General features: G+C 40.2%; 2 protein-coding genes across 6 annotated transcripts in view; one reads left to right on the top strand and one right to left on the bottom strand.

Annotated features, from left to right (window-relative positions):
* The window catches only part of LOC140201399 (uncharacterized), an 80,294-nt gene extending 70,494 nt beyond the window's left edge, over window positions 1-9,800 (bottom strand). For 2 of the 4 annotated variants that reach the window (XM_072265445.1, XM_072265446.1), the window contains exons 1-3: window positions 9,491-9,800; window positions 6,871-7,075; window positions 2,802-2,968 (exon numbers count right to left, since the gene is read on the bottom strand). In XM_072265445.1, the coding sequence (XP_072121546.1) occupies window positions 2,802-2,968; window positions 6,871-7,075; window positions 9,491-9,652 (534 nt within the window). In that variant the 5' untranslated portion in view covers window positions 9,653-9,800. The remainder of the gene's footprint in view (window positions 1-2,801; window positions 2,969-6,870; window positions 7,076-9,490) is intronic. The other 2 variants (XM_072265448.1, XM_072265447.1) reach the window with 2 other exon arrangements.
* A 3,363-nt stretch (window positions 9,801-13,163) lies between these two features.
* c1d (C1D nuclear receptor corepressor) overlaps window positions 13,164-19,832 on the top strand; it is a 31,449-nt gene continuing 24,780 nt past the window's right edge. For both annotated transcript variants that reach the window (XM_072265443.1, XM_072265444.1), the window contains exon 1: window positions 13,164-13,342. In XM_072265443.1, the coding sequence (XP_072121544.1) occupies window positions 13,202-13,342 (141 nt within the window). In that variant the 5' untranslated portion in view covers window positions 13,164-13,201. The remainder of the gene's footprint in view (window positions 13,343-19,832) is intronic.

The following is a 19,832-nucleotide window of genomic DNA, read 5'->3' as shown; positions in this document are numbered from 1 at the left end:
CAGCTTCGAGTTCCTCGGTGTCAAGATCTCTGAGGATCTAATCTGGTCCCAACATATCCATGTAGTCATAAAGAAGGCAAGATAGCGGCTATACTTTATTAGGAGTTTCAAGAGAGTTGGCATGTCAACAAATACACTCAAAAACTTCTATTGTTGTACCGTGGAGAGAATTCTGACAGGCTGCATCGCCGTCTGGTATGGAGGGGCTACTGCACAGGACCGAAAGAAGCTGCAGAAGGTTGTAAATCTAGTCAGCTCCATCTTGGGCACTAGCCTACAAAGTACCCAGCACATCTTTAGGGAGCAGTGTCTCAGAAAGGCAGCGTCCATTAGTAAGGACATCCAGCACTCAGGGCATGCCTTTTTCTGACTGTTACCATCAGGTAGGAGGTACAGAAGTCTGAAGGCACACACTCAGCAATTCAGGAACAGCTTCTTTCCCTCTGCCATCGGATTCCTAAGTGGACACTGAAGCTCTGGACACTACCTTACTTTTTTTTAATATATGGTATTTCTGTTTTTTTGCACATTTAAAAAAATCTATTCAATACACATAATTAATTTACTTGTTTATTTATTATTGTTTTATTTTATTATTTTTTTTCTCTCTCTCTGCTAGATTATGTATTGCATTGAACTGCTGCTGCTAAATTAACAAATTTCACATCACATGCTGGTGATAATAAACCTGATTCTGATTCTGATTCAAAACTGTTACAAACTAAGTAGGTAAGCTATTTAAAATTGTTAAGTAAAACAAAAATAAACTCCAGATACTGGATAAATATCTGAAATTCTCTGCCTGAAGGATTCTGGATCTAAAGGTACAGCAAGTTTATATTGAGCATCAAATATACCTTCTTAATCACCTTACCTCTCCATCTACTACCTCCATTGATATGTGGGGTGTAATTCAGGATTCTTCTGTTCCTTGACACAAACTATGTATTCTCTTGTTCCGTATGCCTTCTTCGGATGGAATAGTATTTGCCACTTTTTTGTCCCATCTGACCAGACTGTTTAACTCTTTCTCCAGTCTACAGCTTTTGATGTCAATATCAACCTTACAAACATTCTTGCATCATATACTTGACATCACTGTACATGATCATTGACTGCAATGTGTAAATCCTATGAAACATACTGTAACCGTAAATAACCTTCCAGTCACCACAACAGCCAATTCTTCTTCTTAAGCCCATTACCCCTACTGGGGCATTGGCTGCCGACAGCAGTCGCCGGAGTCCTCTGTCCTTGGCTGAAGGTGATTGGCCCTGTGGCTTCCGCTTTCACCTCATGTCCTCTGGGTGAATTTCCTTCCAGGGATGAGGTCTCAGCTTCTATTGGCATTTCTGTAGCTCTGGGTTTTTATGGGATGGGTTGCTAGCCCCATACTCAACCCTCCTTTCACAACCAGGTTTGGGGCCATCCATGGCAGAATTACAACAACCAATGAACATTGCCTTTTGCTTCCTGGTGCACAGGCTTGGCGGCCACAGGTGACTGTAGATCCCAAATTTCACTGAAAGTGCTGAGTTTTGATGTTTCCACAATCTTCATTGTAGGGTCTTCTTCGTAGCAATTGCTTTCATCCTAATCTACTCTCTCCTGGCCCTCAGGCCACCAAACCCTCTACTTGACAAAAATTGTCCAACCCCAACCCCACCTATTCCTTCCGTACAATTTTATGATTGTCTCCTAAACAAATGAGAGGGACTTGTTTGGATATTACTGTTAACACAGTAATTACTTCTAACAGTTGTAGAAGCAGAAACCTTCGTCAGATTTGAAAATAGTAGGGTTAACACCTGAGTTTCTGTAATCAACGAGAACATGGACCAAAAAAAAGTGTGATTGGTCTCAAAGAATAGCTTATTTCAAAACTGTATGTATATGGCAGACCAAAGAGCTTCCTTAACTGAGATAAATGTTTCTGTATTACTTTTTCTACAATGGCTATTTCATCTATTGAATATTTCTATTTTTTCTTGAGTTTTGATACTTCAAGGAACAATGCAGGTTAATAAGGAAAGAAGTAGCAATTGATCTCTCAAGGTTGAAAAGCATAGAGATTATGAAAAACTAGTTAGGGTCTTGGTTAGTCCACATAGAATACTGAACTAATTAAAATAATAATTAATTATTTTGTAAATATAAAATTCTGATTTCCAATTTACAAAATGGATCTTGAGTCACAGAACAAGAATCTGTAAAAAGAAGTTGCTAGAATGCTAAGGATAGAGAACCATTAGATATGATGCAGTTAATGTTTAGAATACTGTTATCAGAACTAAGTGGTTACACCTGTCAGAGAAGAATGAACAGGGTCTTAAGAAACAAACAAAACTGAGGAGTGACTTAAAGAGGCCTAAGATGGAGAAATATGTGTGGTCCCTTGTGGAGAAAACATTCATTGAGCAGCATTATTGTAAACTAGTTACTAATAAGTCAAAAATAAAATTAAAGAGGTGTTTCTTTGTGCAGTGAATAATATTTTGAAACTCTCCATATTAATAAGTATTTGAGGCATTTGATGCATTTAATTAAGCTGAAATTAGAGAAACTATCAATGAAAAAGAAATTGAGAGACACAATGTTGCAATTGGATAAAGGATAGGAAGGGAATTATATGGAGATTAAACGTCAACATTGACCTGCTGGGCCAAAAGGTTGATTTTATGTTGTAAATATTAAATAATGGAATAAACATATCATTTATGGTTTATTTTGCAAATTATTTTAAATGCCTTTGAATAATTAGAAAATAAAAAATTATATGAAGTAAATTGATTTCATTATACCTGGGACTGCGTGCCATCTGCTGATGTAACATTCACTTCCACTTTGGTATTTCCTACAGATAGCTGTATTGGATTACTGCCTTTTGACCCATTAATAGTAACTTGCATTTTATTGTCTGGAACTGTTGGTTGAATATTTACAGTGGTCATATTGAGTGGTGCTAAACCTGGTACATAAATACAAAATAAATATTTTTGTAATATTCAGAATTAACTTTGGCAATACACTGAATAGTACTTTCATAGCTCCAAATTTTTTTAACCATTCTGAAGATTACACATTTGTGTAATTAAAATACAGTAACAAACCTCTCAACTCAAATACCCCACATTTAAGAGTCCTATGCTGCCTGCAATCAAGTAGACAGTTTTTACTAATATTACAAAATGGTGGATAGATTACATCAGAACATACATAGGGAAATGATAAGCTTCTTCCTTTGGATCCAAACCAAAAGCAATTGAATTTTGACTCTTCAAAGATCTTGGCTATATTGGGCAGGCTAAAACATTGTATTTCAATGCCATGACATATTTGAAAACTTGGAAATTTGACAAATTTGTAATCATGCTTTTATGTATTTATCATAAATTACATGCATTTTTTTGAAGTTTTCTAATCCAAAATGATATCCTTCTCTTCTCTATTTGATGATCTATAGTGGAATTTACAGCTGACAATTATTAGGATATTAAAAAGCTTTCTTCATGCAGAAAGTATTTTAGTTTCCATTTCTTTTGAATGTATAGTTTCAACCTGAATGAAATTGTTAGCACAATTTTGTGTTGAATTTGTGTTAGAATAGTTGAATATTGTTGACAATAATGTTGAAAAGATTGATGTGAGATAAGCTTTTATAAAATCAGATATGTATGTAAAGATGGCTTTGGCAGATGATGCTGGCATTATCACATTTGTATAACTTCCAAATTTTAATTCCAGGTGGTTTTTAGCTGAAAGTTAAAATGTTTGGTAAATTATATCCAATTCACATCAAGATGTAAAAACAGTCAAGTTAAGAGATTTTGGAAAAACTGAGACTACGGAGACTGTATCTTTGTACTCTAGGATGGATGTGGTTGCTCTACAGAAAGCTTAGAGGAGATTCACCAAGATGTTGCCTGGATTGGAAGACCTTAGAGATTGGATAAGCAGGATTTATTTTCTATTGAGCAAGAGAGGCTGAGTGATGACCGCCTTACTAGAAAAACAGGAGAGCACAGTTTAAGGTGAGAAAAGGGAGCTTTTAAGATGATTTGAGGGGAAAGTTTTATATATAGAGTGGGTGATATCTGGAACCAGAGAAGCTAGTGAGAGTGAGAAAGCTACTAATACTCACTTCACCTGTGAATCTGTTGGGGTCATCTACTGTATCAGGTGCTCCCAATGTGGCCTCCTGTATATCAGTGAGACCCGACGAAGATCGGGAGATTGCTTCACTGAGGACCTTCGCTCCATCTGTCACAAAAAGTGGGAACTCCCAGTGGCCACCCATTTCAATTCTACTTCCCATTCTATTGTGTCAGTCCATGGCCCCTCTGCTGCCACAATGAGGCCTCACTTAGGTTGGAGGAGCAACACTTTATATTCCAACTGGGTAACCTCCAACCCGATGCATGAAAATTGATTTCTCGAACTTCCAGTAATTGCACCCCCCCCCTTCCTCTCCACCATTCCCATTCTTGTTTCCCTCTTACACCTTATCTCCTTACCTGTCCACCATCTCCCTCTGGTGCTCCTACCCCTTCCCTTTTTTCCATGGTCTTCTGTCCTCTCCTATTAGATTTCCCCTTTTCCAGCCCTTTATCTCTTTCATAAAACCATAGAACCATAGAACACTACTCCACAGTACAGGCCCTTCAGCCTTTGATGTTGTGCTGATCCATATAATCCCAAAAAAAGTATTAAACCCACACTACCCCGTAACCCTCTATATTTCTTTCATCCATGTGCCTGTCCAAGAGGCTCTTAAATACCCCTAATGTTTTAGCCTCCACCACCATCCCTGGCAAGTCATTCCAGGCACCCACAACCCTCTGTGTGAAAAAAACTTACCCCTGATGTCTCCCCTAAACTACCCTCCCTTAACTTTGTACATACACCCTCCAGTGTTTGCTATTCGTGCCCTGGGAAACAGGTACTGACTATTCACCCTATCTATGCCTCTCATAATCTTGTAGACCTCTATCAAGTCCCCTCTCATTCTTCTACACTCCAAAGAGAAAAGTCCCAGCTCGGCTAACCTTGCCTCATAAGACTTGTTTTCCAATCCAGGCAACATCCTGGTAAATCTCCTCTGCACCCTCTCCATAGCTTCCACATCCTTCCTATAATGAGGTGACCAGAACTGAACACAATACTCTGTGTGGTCTCACCAGAGATTTGTAGCGTTGCAACATGACTTCTCTACTCTTGAACTCAATCCCCCTATTAATGAAGCCTAGCACCCCATAGGCCTTCTTAACTATCCTATCAACCTGTGCAGCGACCTTGAGGTATATATGGATTTGAACCCTAAGGTCCCTCTGTTCATCCACATTCTTAAGTAAGCAACCATAAACCGATCATCAATCAACTTCCCAGCTCTTTAAACACGCAAACACAAGGAATTCTGCAGATGCTGGAAATTCAAGCAACAGGCAAGAAAAATGCTGGTGAACGCAGCAGGCCAGGCAGCATCTATAGAAAGAGGTACAGTCAACGTTTCAGGCCTAACGTCAGGACTAACTGAAAGAAGAGATAGTAAGAGATTTGAAAGTGGGAGGGGGAGGGGGAGATCCGAAATGATAGGAGAAGACTCTCCCCCTCCCCTCCCACTTTCAAATCTCTTACTATCTCTTCTTTCAGTCTCGGCCCAAAACGTCGACTGTACCTCTCCCTATAGATGCTGCCTTGCCTGCTGCATTCAGCAGCATTTTTTATGTGTGTTCCCAGCTCTTTACTTCACTTCCCCTTTTCAGCTATCACCTGTATCCCTGCACTTCTTCCTCCTCTCCTCCACCTACTTATTCTGATTTATTCCCTGTTCCTTTCCAGTCCTGATGAAGAGTCTTGGCCTGAACCGTTAACTGTTTACTCTTTGTCGTAGATGCTGCCTGGCCTGCTAAGTTCCTCCAGCATTTTGTGTTTGTTGCTTTTGATTTCCAACATCTGCCGATTTTCTTGTGTTTCCTCCAATAGTTTGTATGTGCTGCTCTGGATTACCAGTGTTTGGAGAATCTATTGTGTTTATGGGAAAATTTCTCCTCAACATTCTTTGTTTTGTTTATGTTTAGCAAACTCGAGTGTCAAAGGAATAATGTTATTAACATAGCTTTTCTACAATTACTTCAAGATGTCAATAATTTAATTTTGAAGTAATTGTAGAAAAGCTACAGTATTGTGCAAATATATATACTTAACTATATATACAGTATGTGTCTAAAACAGTACCATATGTAATAATATTATTCTTTTAATACTCAATGCCAACTCTGAGATAGCATATAGGAAGCTAAAATTCAATACAGTGGGAATGTTCTGTAAAAATTTTTAAGCCTCAGAAAGTTGCTGCTGGTGGAGTAGTCACAAAATAAGGTTAGGTATCCTCATGCTATTGCTATGTTGTATGACTGTTAATATTACCATCTGTTTAAAAGCTACTAATAGTAGTAAATGAAAACTGTATTTAACTTTAACTTTCATTAAACTACCCTGGAAACTGGCCTTGGAGATGTTCAGATTAATGTAGCCAATGGTCAATATTAATCTGGAGATGTGACCACTGAAGGCACCACACATAAAAAGTATACTTCCCTTCTTTGTGAACAAAATTTACTTATAATGATCAGTATTCAATCACTGAAAAGCTAAACAATACTGAACAAAATTGCTACAGCACCTGAATGATAGACTTTCTGACTTGGTACTCAACTAATGACACAAGTTGTACTTTCACTTCTAATGGGGTCCTTATTCAAAATTTTCAAAATAGTTATGTTTTTACTTAACCTGCCATCTAAAACTACTGACCTATATCACTGGGGCAACTTAATAAATATTTGGCATTCAAATAAATTAGCCACATACATGTATATTCATACACAGACATTGAAAACGCGGGATCAAGCTCTAACTTTTCGGCTACTTTCAGTCCACTTAACAATGGAGTGCTTGAAGTGAGTTTGATTGCCTGAACTGTATATTGCTTCAGAGTTCCATCTTCTGCAGCAACCTCAATGTGAATTTTATTTACACCATCTTTAAGGACAACGGATTTACTATCATCTGCACCCTGGAAGGAAAAACACAGCAACAGGTACACAAAATTACATATGTTATGTGAATAGTTATTTTCACATACACATAGAAGTTAAAAATTAGATAACAGGTTACAGCCAAACATGATGCTCCTCCTCCATTAAAACATTCCAAAGTAATGAAGGTGTAAATGACACACAGTGAAATGCAGGATATGTAAAGATTAAGTGGACAAAGAAAGCACTGCTGTGTTTAAAAAAATTTGATTAAAGTTGTGTTAAAAGTTGTTGAAGTTGTGTTGAGAGCTGTAGCAGTCTCACATTTAAGCAAGGGTATTATGCACTCAAGACCCACTTGGATTTAAGCCTGTAACATAGACTGATTTTCCAGGGCAGAGCATGTCTGTCTAGAACTCCAGATAAATGTAAAGAAAATCAAATCACAGCATTAATTGAAAATCAGCAATTTCTTCAAATAGGTTGCGTGATTCATTTTTCAGAATCACCAAATCTTAGACTTAATTGTCTCTTTGTATTTCCTTGATGTGCACATATGGGTGAAATTGTTTGCCAAAAACATACTTAAATCTGTAATATCGATGTGCTACAAAGAATGAAAAGCATTTTGTAAACTAATTGTTCTTCAAATACAAAAATAAATGAAAAGAACTTTATTCCCATCTTTATGCATTTGTTAATCTCAATTTAACATAATGATCTCACATTCCCTTTGATTATTTCCAGAATACACATAGCTAAGGTGCTTAAGACTTTTGCACAGTACTGTAGCAATTTTATGTATTGCACTGTACTGCTGCAACTGCAGCAAAAATAAAATTTCATGACATATGTGAGTGATGAGAAACCTGATTCTGATACGAGTCTTTGTTGTGGACTGAGAGAGGGATGGGCACGGTGGGAGGGGAATCATAGTTGGGAAGGAGGAAGGGAGAGGGGAGGGTGCTGGAAGCTGTAGAGAGACAGTCTGTAATGATCAATAAGCCACTGGTTTGGAATCAAATGACCTTGCCTGGTGTCTTATGGCTGGGTTTGTGTTCAACTGCACCACTCCCTACTCTTGCTACCTTTCCCACACCCTCCCTTGGTGCTCCACCCTTGCTATTCCGAACACCCTTTGCTCCTGTCAGATTTATAAACTTGCTCCCTGCTCCATGTTGACAAATAGATTACTGTGCAAAATGTGTCTAAGGCTTTTGCACAGTACTGTATTCTTCACCTTTGTCACTGCAAAGCACTTTCTGTTCATAATGTTCATGTCAGTTCTAAGGAGAAGCATGAAATTCAGGAAGCTGGTAATTGTACATTGCAAGGTTTGATACAGCATGGTATCAAATCTATATTAACACTGTTCACCACACATTTTCTATCTTACAAAAGTGACCTCAGTTCAAAAGCTAAGGGCTTTAAAATATTATGAAAAGGGTAATACATTAAAAATCCTGATTTATTTCTAAAAGTTTAGGAAGTGTGGACTTTCTCCACTTATGTCTCCTGATGAATTTAATTGTGCTTCTCCTTGCTCAAAGAGAGAATGGCCAGTTTAGTGGAAAGATATCTTAAATGGCTCAACACCATAGTACATTTGCATTAGACCTTATTTCAAATTCAGAACACACCGAAAATTTTTTGAAACACAACCAACAGTCTGGGAAAGAAAAACTGGTTTAAGTGCAGATGCTGTGCCATCGAATTACTTCCAAGTCTTTCTCTTTTCAATACAAGCTGAAACACACAAATATCTCCGACCTTGGCCCTAGTGACACACTTGGCTCACACTGGTTCAATCTCAAGAGTGCAAGTTATGCATTTTTCCCCAATGACAGGTCGCATAAACAAACGGACAGCAGAGAGTGAACGAGCACTGAGCCTTAAGCACACTTAACCACTATTCTGAACTGATTATAAGTAGTATGTAGTAACATATACGTACTTCGATAATGATAACTTTGAACTTTGAATTTTGAAATAAGACATTGGCAGAAAACATTTGACGTGGTAAAGAGCTACCATTAGACTGAGGAAAAGATTCAAAGATGTTCTCAGAATCTCGACTAAAAGTAACATCCCAAATAAGTCACTTGGCCCATGACGGCGGAAAATGTAGATGGAGCATTCGGGAGGACATTCATCACTTTTAAGTCCATTGTCAGATTGTGAAGTACTATAGGTGGGATGCACCACTCTCGACATCCCTACTCACCCGTCCAGCACTTCCCAACTGATCTTTAGCAAATCCTACAGGTTCACATTGACACCACATCCCAAAGAACTTGAAGGGAGGCAAGTAATTTGAGGACCCCCTCTAAGAAGTCTATGATAATGTCTGAATCTCCCCCCCCCCCCAATCCGTGTATCTACATTTGGATACTACTTCGCCGAATGACATCTCCTCCTTCGGGTTATTGGTATCAGACAAGGGTAACACTTACAATGACTTGATAAGAGGCCCCGCTGTCGCTCGTCACGGCGTAAACAGTGATTTTGACAGCTTCACTGCCGACCATCACTTTATACAAAGTCACTTTGGGATTAAAGGGAGGATCCAAGGTCCCCGGAGTAACCGCGAGTTTCTTTAAATCACAGTCATCCATCGCCCGTTCGGTTCCCTGGGAAGATCCAACTGTCCTAGTCCGCTCTCCGCTCCTCCCCACCTCACCGTCCAAACTCAACGTGACGCCGCCCGCTACCGTGGCAACAGGCTTTAACAGACTCCTACTGGGCCCGTAAGAGGGTTTCCAGGTGATTATTAAAAGCCTAGAAGCCGATGACCGCCGACTGCTCTACCGTCCAACTGAAAACTGATGCCACCGCGCGCCGCCGACTCGTTTGGAAGAATTCGCCTTCAATTTGCCTTCAAACTTGACTACTATAGGACTACAGCTCCCGGCAGGCCGCACGGCTTCTACGTAGTGCGTTAGGGGAACTCTACATACCAAGCATTGCATTGAATCTTCTTCTTCTTCTTCTTCAAGTGCCTTGCGCGTTACATGCTTGGGCGATCGTGGCTTTCCACATCGAACGATCCCATGCACCGTCAATGATATCTCGCACACTTAGATCCGTTAGTTCTTTCACAGTGTCCATGTATTTTCTTCTTTGCCTTCCTCTTCCGCGTTTCCCAGGTATACGGCCTTGTAATGTAAGGCATTCTATTTCTACTTTTCTGATGACATGGCCCAGGAATTTAAGTTTCCTCTCATATAATGTTCTCATTAAAGATCTTTTTGTGTGGGCACGTTGGAGTACTGTCTCATTAGTTACCCTATCTCTACATGATATTTTCAGCATTTTTCTAAGAAACCACATTTCTGTTGCTTCTAAGTTTCTTTGGAGTTCGGGTGTTGTAGTCCATGTTTCGGAAGCATACAGCAAGATTGACCAGATGTAACATTTTAGAAGCCTAAGCCTTGTTGTCATAGAATAGTACAGCACAGTACAGGCCCTTCGGCCTACAATGTTGTGCTGACCCTCAAACCCTGCCTCCCATATAACCCCCACCTTAAGTTCCTCCATATACCTGTCTACTAGTCTCTTAAACTTCACTAGTGTATCTGCCTCCACCACTGACTCAGGCAGTGCATTCCACGCACCAACCACTCTCTGAGTAAAAAACCTTCCTCTAATATCCCCCTTGAACTTCCCACGCCTTACCTTAAAACCATGTCCTCTTGTATTGAGCAGTGGTGCCCTGGGGAAGAAGTGCTGGCTATCCACTCTATCTATTCCTCTTATTATCTTGTACACCTCTATCATGTCTCCTCTCATCCTCCTTCTCTCCAAAGAGTAAAGCCCTAGCTCCCTTAATCTCTGATCATAATCTATACCCTCTAAACCAGGCAGCATCCTGGTAAATCTCCTCTGTACCCTTTCCAATGCTTCCACATCCTTCCTATAGTGAGGCGACCAGAACTGGACACAGTACTCCAAATGTGGCCTAACCAGAGTTTTATAGAGCTGCATCATTACATCGCGACTCTTAAACTCTACCCCTTGACTAATGAAAGCTAACACCCCATAAGCTTTCTTAACTACCCTATCTACCTGTGAGGCAACTTTCAGGGATCTGTGGAAATGTACCCCGAGATCCCTCTGCTCCTTCACACTACCAAGTATCCTGCCATTTACTTTGTACTCTGCCTTGGAGTTTGTCCTTCCAAAGTGTACCACCTCACACTTCCCCGGGTTGAACTCCACCTGCCATTTCTCAGCCCACTTCTGCATCCTATCAATGTTTCTCTGCAATCTTCGACAATCCTCTACACTATCTACAACACCACCAACCTTTGTGTCATCTGCAAACTTGCCAACCCACCCTTCTACCCCCACATCCAGGTCGTTAATAAAAATCACAAAAAGTAGAGGTCCCAGAACAGATCCTTGTGGGACACCAGTAGTCACAACCCTCCAATCCGAATGTACTCCCTCCACCATGAGCCTCTGTCTTCTGCAGGCAAACCAAATCTGAATCCACCTGGCCAAACTTTTCTCAATCTTCCTCATCACAATGCTAATTCTCACTTCAAGCTCATTTCCCACTTGAGTGGAAGAAATATAAAGGACTAATGTGAAACTATTCAATCTACACAGACAGAATTTAGGAATAAAAAAGGGAGGTCATTTTGATGCAGGCCCCCTAATAGTCAACAGGTAATAGAAGATACAAAGGTAAACTGTGAAAATACATAAAAGCAACAGAGTAGTATCAGAAGGGGATTTTAACTTTACTGGTATCAACTCAGATTACCTCAGAACATGGGATTTAGATGAGGAAGAATTCACAAAATGTATTCAAAAGCATTTTCAGCAGCAGTATGTAGAGTCCCACTTGCCCTTACTTCAGGGTTGACATGTCTGTGGAAGAACCCTTTGGGACAGTGATCACAGTTCGGTAAGATAGTCATGGGTAAATGATCAAGTCCATCCATGAGTTAGAGATTAGACACTAGTCAAGAAAGTTAAGGCACAAAGGATCAGAGGTGTTGGCAAACAGGATCCAAAATTGGCTGAGTGATCAGAGGCAGAGGGCAGTAGTGAATGGGTGTTTTTGAATGGAAATCTGTAATACACTCTATACCATAGGGAATCAGTACTGGGATCTGTATTAATATATATTTTTCATATGAGAATGTATGAGGTATGATTCACAAGTTTACAGATGATGGAATAATTGGAGGAGTCCTAGATAGTGAAGAATAGGGACATAAATGAGCTAGAAAGTTGGGCAGAGCTGTTACAGGTAGAATCCAGATAAGTGTAACGTAATCACAAACAACAGAAAATCTGCAGATGCTGGAAATGCAAGCAACACACACAAAATGCTGCAGGAACTCAGCAAGCCAGACAGCATCTTTGGAAAGGAGTGCAGTCGATAGTCTAGTGACGCCTTGTGTAGAGTGAGCCTAATACAAACCAATCATGGTTGGAAAGGATCCAAATAAGTCTCGGGGCAAAATGTCCTTGTATGCCTATTTTGTGCAGACTTGTCGTGAGGAACACAAGAAGGAACATCCGGAAGCCAGTGTCAACTTTGCAGAGTTTTCAAAGAAATGTTCTGAAAGATGGAAGACCATGTCAAGCAAAGAGAAGGCAAAGTTTGAAGACCTGGCCAAGAATGACAGGGCCCGTTATGATCGGGAGATGAAGAACTATGTTCCTCAAGAGGGGGACAAGAAGAAGAAGAAGGATCCAAATGCTTCCAAGAGACCACGGTCATAGAAATGTGTCTGTTGGTAAAAATGGGTTTCATTTTTTGGAAGTTGGTTTTGGCAATGGCAATACTTCTTTTTATTTCTACTTTACTTCTAGCAATCATTGAATAACAACGGTAAAATGTTAAATTGAACTTGAGTTGACATTTTTCCTGTTTTTTTTGTTTTTTAAGTTTTTGTTACTTTTGTTACTTATGAACTTCGTAATTGACTACAAATACCAGAATACTCTATGGCATATTAATAACATGGGAATTTCAAATCGCTTTTGTTTAATTGTTTAACAAAAAGGCGTACCATTTCAATTATTCTTACGTACGCATTGTGTCCAAGGGTTTAGTTTTTTCAATGACTACAAGTACCGTCGGCCATTGCGCCGCTTGTTCGTGCGCGTTGCTGGGAGTCGATCTCACGAGGCCACAATTTTATAAGATGGCAGCCTCAGAAGTTTTTGGTGAGGAGTATCCGACTGAAATTCATGAGTATTTAGTAGCTTTTGAGGAATCTGTGAAATGTGCTGATGGGATGTTGAAGAACCTGATGTCTACTCCCAGGAGTGAGCAGCTCCAAAAGGTAACCGACGACCACGTTGTCGGCAAGATCCCAGTTGCTGATCTCAAAGTGTTTATTCCAGACGTTGCGAATGAAGAAGTGGAGGGTTGAGTAAGATGTGGTGGTTGAGGAATTTCGTAAGCCGGACAGTGACCACGGAGAAGGGACAAAAGTAAATCTAAATGACCGTGTGGACTCATAACTGGTCTAGAGACAAACAGAAATCTGGGTGATAGTCTAAGCGAATGCTGCGAGTATATTCCACGATTGTTGGTAACTGTATTGGTATGAGAAGTCAATTGCAATTTGCCGACAGAGGTGAATGTGATAGGTTCTGTGAAGCTATGTTGAAAAACAAGGATGTGATTATCATAAATTATGATTTAAATGATATTGTGCTATGAAAATAGAGAAAACTGGAAAGGCTTACTATGTCTGACAGCATTTATGGAAAGAGAAACAGAATCATATAACACAAAAGCAGGCCCTTCTTAAGCTTGTCCCATTTGCTGGAATTTGGGCCATATATCTTTAAACGTTTGTTTCCATGAAGCTGTCCAATGTCATTTAAATGTTGTAGTTGTACGTTCACCTACCTCTCCCTATGGCAGCTCATTTTATATATCCACCACCCTCCAGAAAAATTTGCCCCTAAAGTCACTGTTAAACTTTTCCCCTCTTTCTTTAAACTTATGCCCCCTAGTTTGAGACTCCCCTGCCTGGGAAAAAGACTATAACCATCCACCATGTTTGAACCCCTCAAGATTTTATAAACCTCTTCAAAGTTACCCTTGGCTTCCTTTGCTCCAGCAAAAGCAGCTCCAGACTATCCAGACAATCTGTAACAAAACATTGCAGCTCTTGTATTTATTGCCCTGTTTGTTGAATGTAAGTACGTTAAACACCTTCAGAACTTTATTTACTTAAGTCACCAGTTATGGGGAATTGTGTACTTCATTTAATCATTCCTTTATTGAATGATAAACATTAATGTTGAGCTGAAATGTTAATTCTTTCTTTCTGCAAATGTTGCCTAATTAGCTGAATATTGCTGTCGTTTTCTTTTTTATGATTTAAGAATTTGTAGTTTTTTAAATTAAGTTTTTGTGTTGAATTTTGAAAGGTTATGATATAATGGAATTGATTTCTATTTGTGAGGAGAAATAAAACTAGAAGGCTTGAACATAATCAATGCACACAAAATGCTGGAGGAACTCAGCGGGTCAGGCAGCATCTATGGGGGGAAAAGTACAGTCGATGTTTCTGGTCAAGGCGTTGACTGCTTTTTTTTCCATATATGCTGCCTGACCTGCTGAGTTCCTCCAACTTGTTGTGTGTGCTGCTTGGATTTCCAGCATCTGCAGATTTTCTCTTGTTTGTACCTTGAATATAATGTTAGGAAGACTAAACAAAATGCTTGAAGTGTACAGGTCTGAGAGAGACATACAAAGTGAATGCTTCAGCTTGTTAACTCTTACGATCTGAAAACATGATTGTTTCTCATTGTTGACCACTGAATATTTGTCATTCCAGATTTTCAGTATCTGCAGTCTTTTTGTCTTTTGCTGTGGAAGTTTCACATACCAGGAAATTGTCAGGAAAGGGAACCTTATCACCTGTACATTAGGCCATTAGTTTTACCACAAGGAGGTTGCCAGCATGTTCCTTACATTGACATAGGTAAAATGGGCACATGTAAATAAATCTGGAAGTTTAACTTCCTGCCATCTGCAAATGATGATTGGAAAGTAAGATTCCGGTGTATAATAGCAGTTATGGCTGTGGAAGAATTTGTGTAATCTGATTGCCTGGTTGGTAATGCAAAAACAAAAATAGCCTTTGACTATGTGTTTTAAATCTTTCTTGCAATTTGAGAGTGAATCAGAGTGTGCACAGTTCTGTAATACTTTGAGCAACACACATAAAAGTTGCTGGTGAACGCAGCAGGCCAGGCAGCATCTCTAGGAAGAGGTGCAGTCGAAGTTTCAGGCCGAGACCCTTCGTTGTTTGTTGTTTGTCTGTAATACTTTGTTTCTTTTGAGAGATCCTGCTGTTCAAGATTCAACACAACAGGAATTCTGCAGATGCTGGAAATTCAAGCAACACACATCAAAGTTGCTGGTGAACGCAGCAGGCCAGGCAGCATTTCTAGGAAGAGGTACAGTCGATGTTTCAGGCCTGAAAGGTCTCGGCCTGAAACGTCGACTGTACCTCTTCCTAGAGATGCTGCCTGGCCTGCTGCGTTCACCAGCAACTTTGATGTGTGTTGTTCAAGATTCAAGATTGTTTAATGTCATTTCCAATACGTAAGTGTAAAAGAGAATGAAATAAGTGTTACTGCAGATCTGATGCAGCTAAGATAAAGAACACAATAATAAAAATAACAAATATAAAACATCAGAGTCAGGTTTAACATCTGGCATATTTCATTAAATTTATTACGCAGTAGCAGTACATTGCAATACATATAGTAACTGTAAATTGCTATAAATATATACCATATTAAAGATAGATTAAATTAGTAGTGCAAAAAGAGAAAAGAAAGTAGTGAGATAGTGGTTCAATGTTCATTCAGAAATTAATGGCAGACGGGAAGAAGCTGTTTCAGAATCGTTGAGTGTGTACGTTAAGGCTGCTGCACCTCCTTTTTGATGTAGCAATGAGAAAAGGGCATGTTCTGGGTCATTAGGGGTCCTTAATGATGGTTGCTGCCTTTTTGTGGCATTGCTCCTTGAAGGTATTGTGGATCCTGCGGGAGGGTAGTGGCCATGATGGAGCTGACTGAGTTCACAACTTTCTGCAACTTATTTCAGTTCTTTGCAGTACCCCCCCCCCCCCCCCCCATATACCAGACAGTAATGTAGCCAGTTACTGTACTCTATGGCACATCTGTAAAAATTTGAGAGTGTCTTTGGTGACATTCCAAATCTCATCAAACTCCTAATGAAATATAGCTGCTGCTGTGCGTTCTTTGTAACTGCATCGATATGTTGGGCCCAGGATAGATTCTCAGAAATGTTGACACTCGGAAACTTGAGATTGCTCATCTTTCCACTTCTGAGTCCTCGATGAGGACTAATTTGTCTTCCCTCATCTTACCTTTTCTGAAGTCCACAATCAGTTCTTTGGTCTCGCTGACATTGACATTGTTTCTGCGACACCACTCAACCAGCTGATCTACCTCACTCATACGCCTTCTCGTCACCGGCTAAAATTTTGCCATCAATAGTTGTGATGTCAACAAATTTATTGATTGCATTTGAGCTGTGCCTAGCCATACAGTCATGGGTTTAGAGAGAGTCGAGTAGTCACCTAAGCACACATCCTTGAGATGTGCCAGTGTTGATTATCAGTGGGGTGGATGTGCTATTTCTGATCTGCATAGAATGTAGTCTTCTGGTGACAGAGTTGAGGATCCACTTGCAGAGGGAGGTACAGAGGCCCAGGTTTTGGAGCTTCTTGATCAGAATTGTAGGAATGATTGTGTTAAATGTTGACCTGTAGTCAATAAACAGCAGCTTGATGTCGGAATTAGTATTGTCCAGGTGATCCAAGGCTGTACGAAGAGCCAATGAGATTACAACTGCTGTGCACCTATTCTGGTGATAGGTAAATTACTGTGGTCCAGGTCCTTGCTTAGGCAGAAGCTGATCAACCTCTCAAAGCATTTCATCACTGTAGATGTGAGAGCTACTGGATGATGGTTGTTAAGGCAGCTCACATTGCTCCTCTTGGGCACTGGTGTAATTGTTTCCTGCGTGAAACAGGTGGGAACTTCCATTGTGTCACTTCATGGAAATAAGCTAAGCACGGGTGTCTGGACATAAGGTGAAACTGATAGGAAATGATAAAGCCGAGAAAATCTGCATGTGCTGGAAATCCAAGCAACACACGCAAAATGCTGGAGGAACTCAGCAGGCCAGGCAGTATCTAGAGAAAAGAGTAAAGAGTTGATGTTTCAGGCTGAGACCCTTCATCAGGAAATGATAAAGTAGTGGCGGGGGGTGGTTGTAGAAGGGTTTGCTGGGAAAGTAATTATTATTGTGCATCTGTAATTAACCAAGAGAAATAATAGTGAATTGCTGCCTGAACTGGTAGAATCATGTTAAAGCACTTGACAGTGCTAAAATTTGAACTTCAGAAAAAAAGAACGTTGAACAGTACAGCAGCAGAACATGCCATTTAGCCCATGATGTCAGTGTTTGACAATGATAACAGTTTCAACTTGCAATTGCTTGAATGTTGACTAGAGCTTGTTTTGTACATCTTTGAACTTCTCTTCTTCTCTCCCCCCCCTCCCCCCCTCACTTAACCCTGTTTTCTTTCACATTTCCACCCTGGGAAAAGACTGTTTACCTTATTCATGTCTCTCAAGTTTGCTTCTGTCTTCTGCTGTATAGAAAACTATGTAACATCTAACATCTTCCTGTAACAACAGCGTGCATTTATGGAAGCCCCTTAATGTAATAAAACAGATTTTTATCGCACATTTTTCAACATTTACCATTTGTTTGTGTTCCTCTACCAGTATATTTTATTTCAAAAGCTTTTTATTTCCATCATTCTCTGACTCAGCCATGCTCACTTGCCCCAATTATCTGCTTAACCCTCACCTCAATCATTAGCCTTACCATGTCCTGTCTTTCCTCTAACCTCCCACTTCCTATAGGAAATACTCAAACTTTCATAATTTTTCTTCTATCCCCCACGATCCCCTGCCTTGCCTGGTGAGAGTATACACCTGACTGGTGCTAAAACAACCCAAGGTACTTCAATGAGCCACGAGATTATATCCAAATCAGGTTTAATATCTCTGGCATATGTCATGAAATTTGTTGTCTTTGTGATAGCCGTGTTATATATTATGATAGAAGAAATTGTGAATTACAGTAAGTATATATTAAATAGTTAATAGAAATTAAGAAGTATTGAGGTAGTATTCATGTGTTCAATGTCCATTCAGAAATTGGATGGCAGAGGGGGAGAAGAGGTTCATGAATCATTGAGAGTGTGTGCCTGCACACTTCTGCACCTCCTTCCTGATGATAGCAATAAGAATAAGGCATGACCTGGGTAATGGGGATCCTTAATGATGGATCCTGCCTTTTTGAGGCATCGTTCCTTGAAGATGTCCTGCATACCAAGTAGACTAGAGCTCATAATGGAGGTGACTAGGTTTACAAGTCTCTGTAGCTTATTTTGATCCTGTGCAGAAGCCGTCCCCCCACCCCCCAATACCAGACGATGATGCAGCCAGTTAGAATGCTCTCCTTGGTACTTCTGTAGAAATTTCTGAGTGTCTTTGGTCTCATGCCAAATCTCCTTAAACTCTTCATGAAATACAGCTGCTGTTGTGCCGCCTTTGTAGCTGCGTTGATATATTGGGTCCAGGTTAGATCCTCAGAGATAGTGACATCCAAAAACTTGAAATTGCTCACTCTTTCAACTTCTTATCCCCTTGAGGACTGCTTTGTGTTCCCTCATCTCACCTTTTCTGAAGTCCACAATCAGCTCTTTGGTCTTATTGCAGTTGAGTGCAAGGTTGTTGTTGCGACACCACTCAACTAGCTAGTATCTCTCATTCCTGTTTGCCCTCTCGTCACCATCTAAAGTTCTGCCAACAATAGTTGTGTCATCAGCAAATTTTACAGATGGCATTTGAGCTATGCCCAGCCACACAGTCATAGGTGTAGAGGGAGTAGAGCAGTGGGCTAAGCATGCATTCCTGAGGTGCGCCAGTGTTGATTGTCAGCAAGGTCGAGATATTAGTTTCTGATCCGCACAGATTGTTTTCTTCCAGTTAGGAGGTCAAGGATCCAATTACAGAGGGGGGTACAGAGGCCCAGATTCTGGAGCTTTTCAATCAGAACTGTAGGAATGATTGTATTAAATATTGAACTATAGTCAATAAACAGCATCCTGACATGGGTATTTGTATTATCCAGGTGATCCGGGGTGCATGAAGAGCCAATGATATTATGGTGATAAGACAAATTGCATTTGGTCCAGATCCTTGCTGAGGCAGGAGTTAATTCTAGCCATAATGAATGTCTCAAAGCACTTATCACCGTAAATGTGAGTGCTACTGGACGATGGTCATTAAGGCAGCTCATTCTGCTCTTCTTGGTTGCTGGTATAATTATTGCCCTTAGGAAGCAGATGTGAACTTCCAACTGTAACAATGAAAGATTTATAATGTCTTTGAACATCCACCCCTACTAGGTACTTCACTGGGGCCTGTGGCCTTGCGAGGGTTCACCCTCTTGAAGGACAACCTGACGAGTGACTCCAAGACAGATCACAGGGTCACTGGGTGCTGCATGGATTCTCATAGCTGTAGTTATATTCTCCCTTTTTAAAGCATGCATGAAAGGTGTTGAGCTCATCTGAGAATGAAACGTCACTGCCATTCATGATTTGTAGGTTTTGCTTTGTAGGAAGTAATGGCTTGCAAACCTTGCCACAGTTGACATGCATCTGATTCTGCCTCTAACCTCATTAAGAATTGTTC

Source organism: Mobula birostris, chromosome 8, assembly GCF_030028105.1.
Source record: "Mobula birostris isolate sMobBir1 chromosome 8, sMobBir1.hap1, whole genome shotgun sequence".
Lineage (NCBI taxonomy): Eukaryota > Metazoa > Chordata > Chondrichthyes > Myliobatiformes > Myliobatidae > Mobula > Mobula birostris.
The sequence above is the reverse complement of the archived record's forward strand: the minus strand, read 5'-3'. Positions and strand labels throughout refer to the sequence as shown.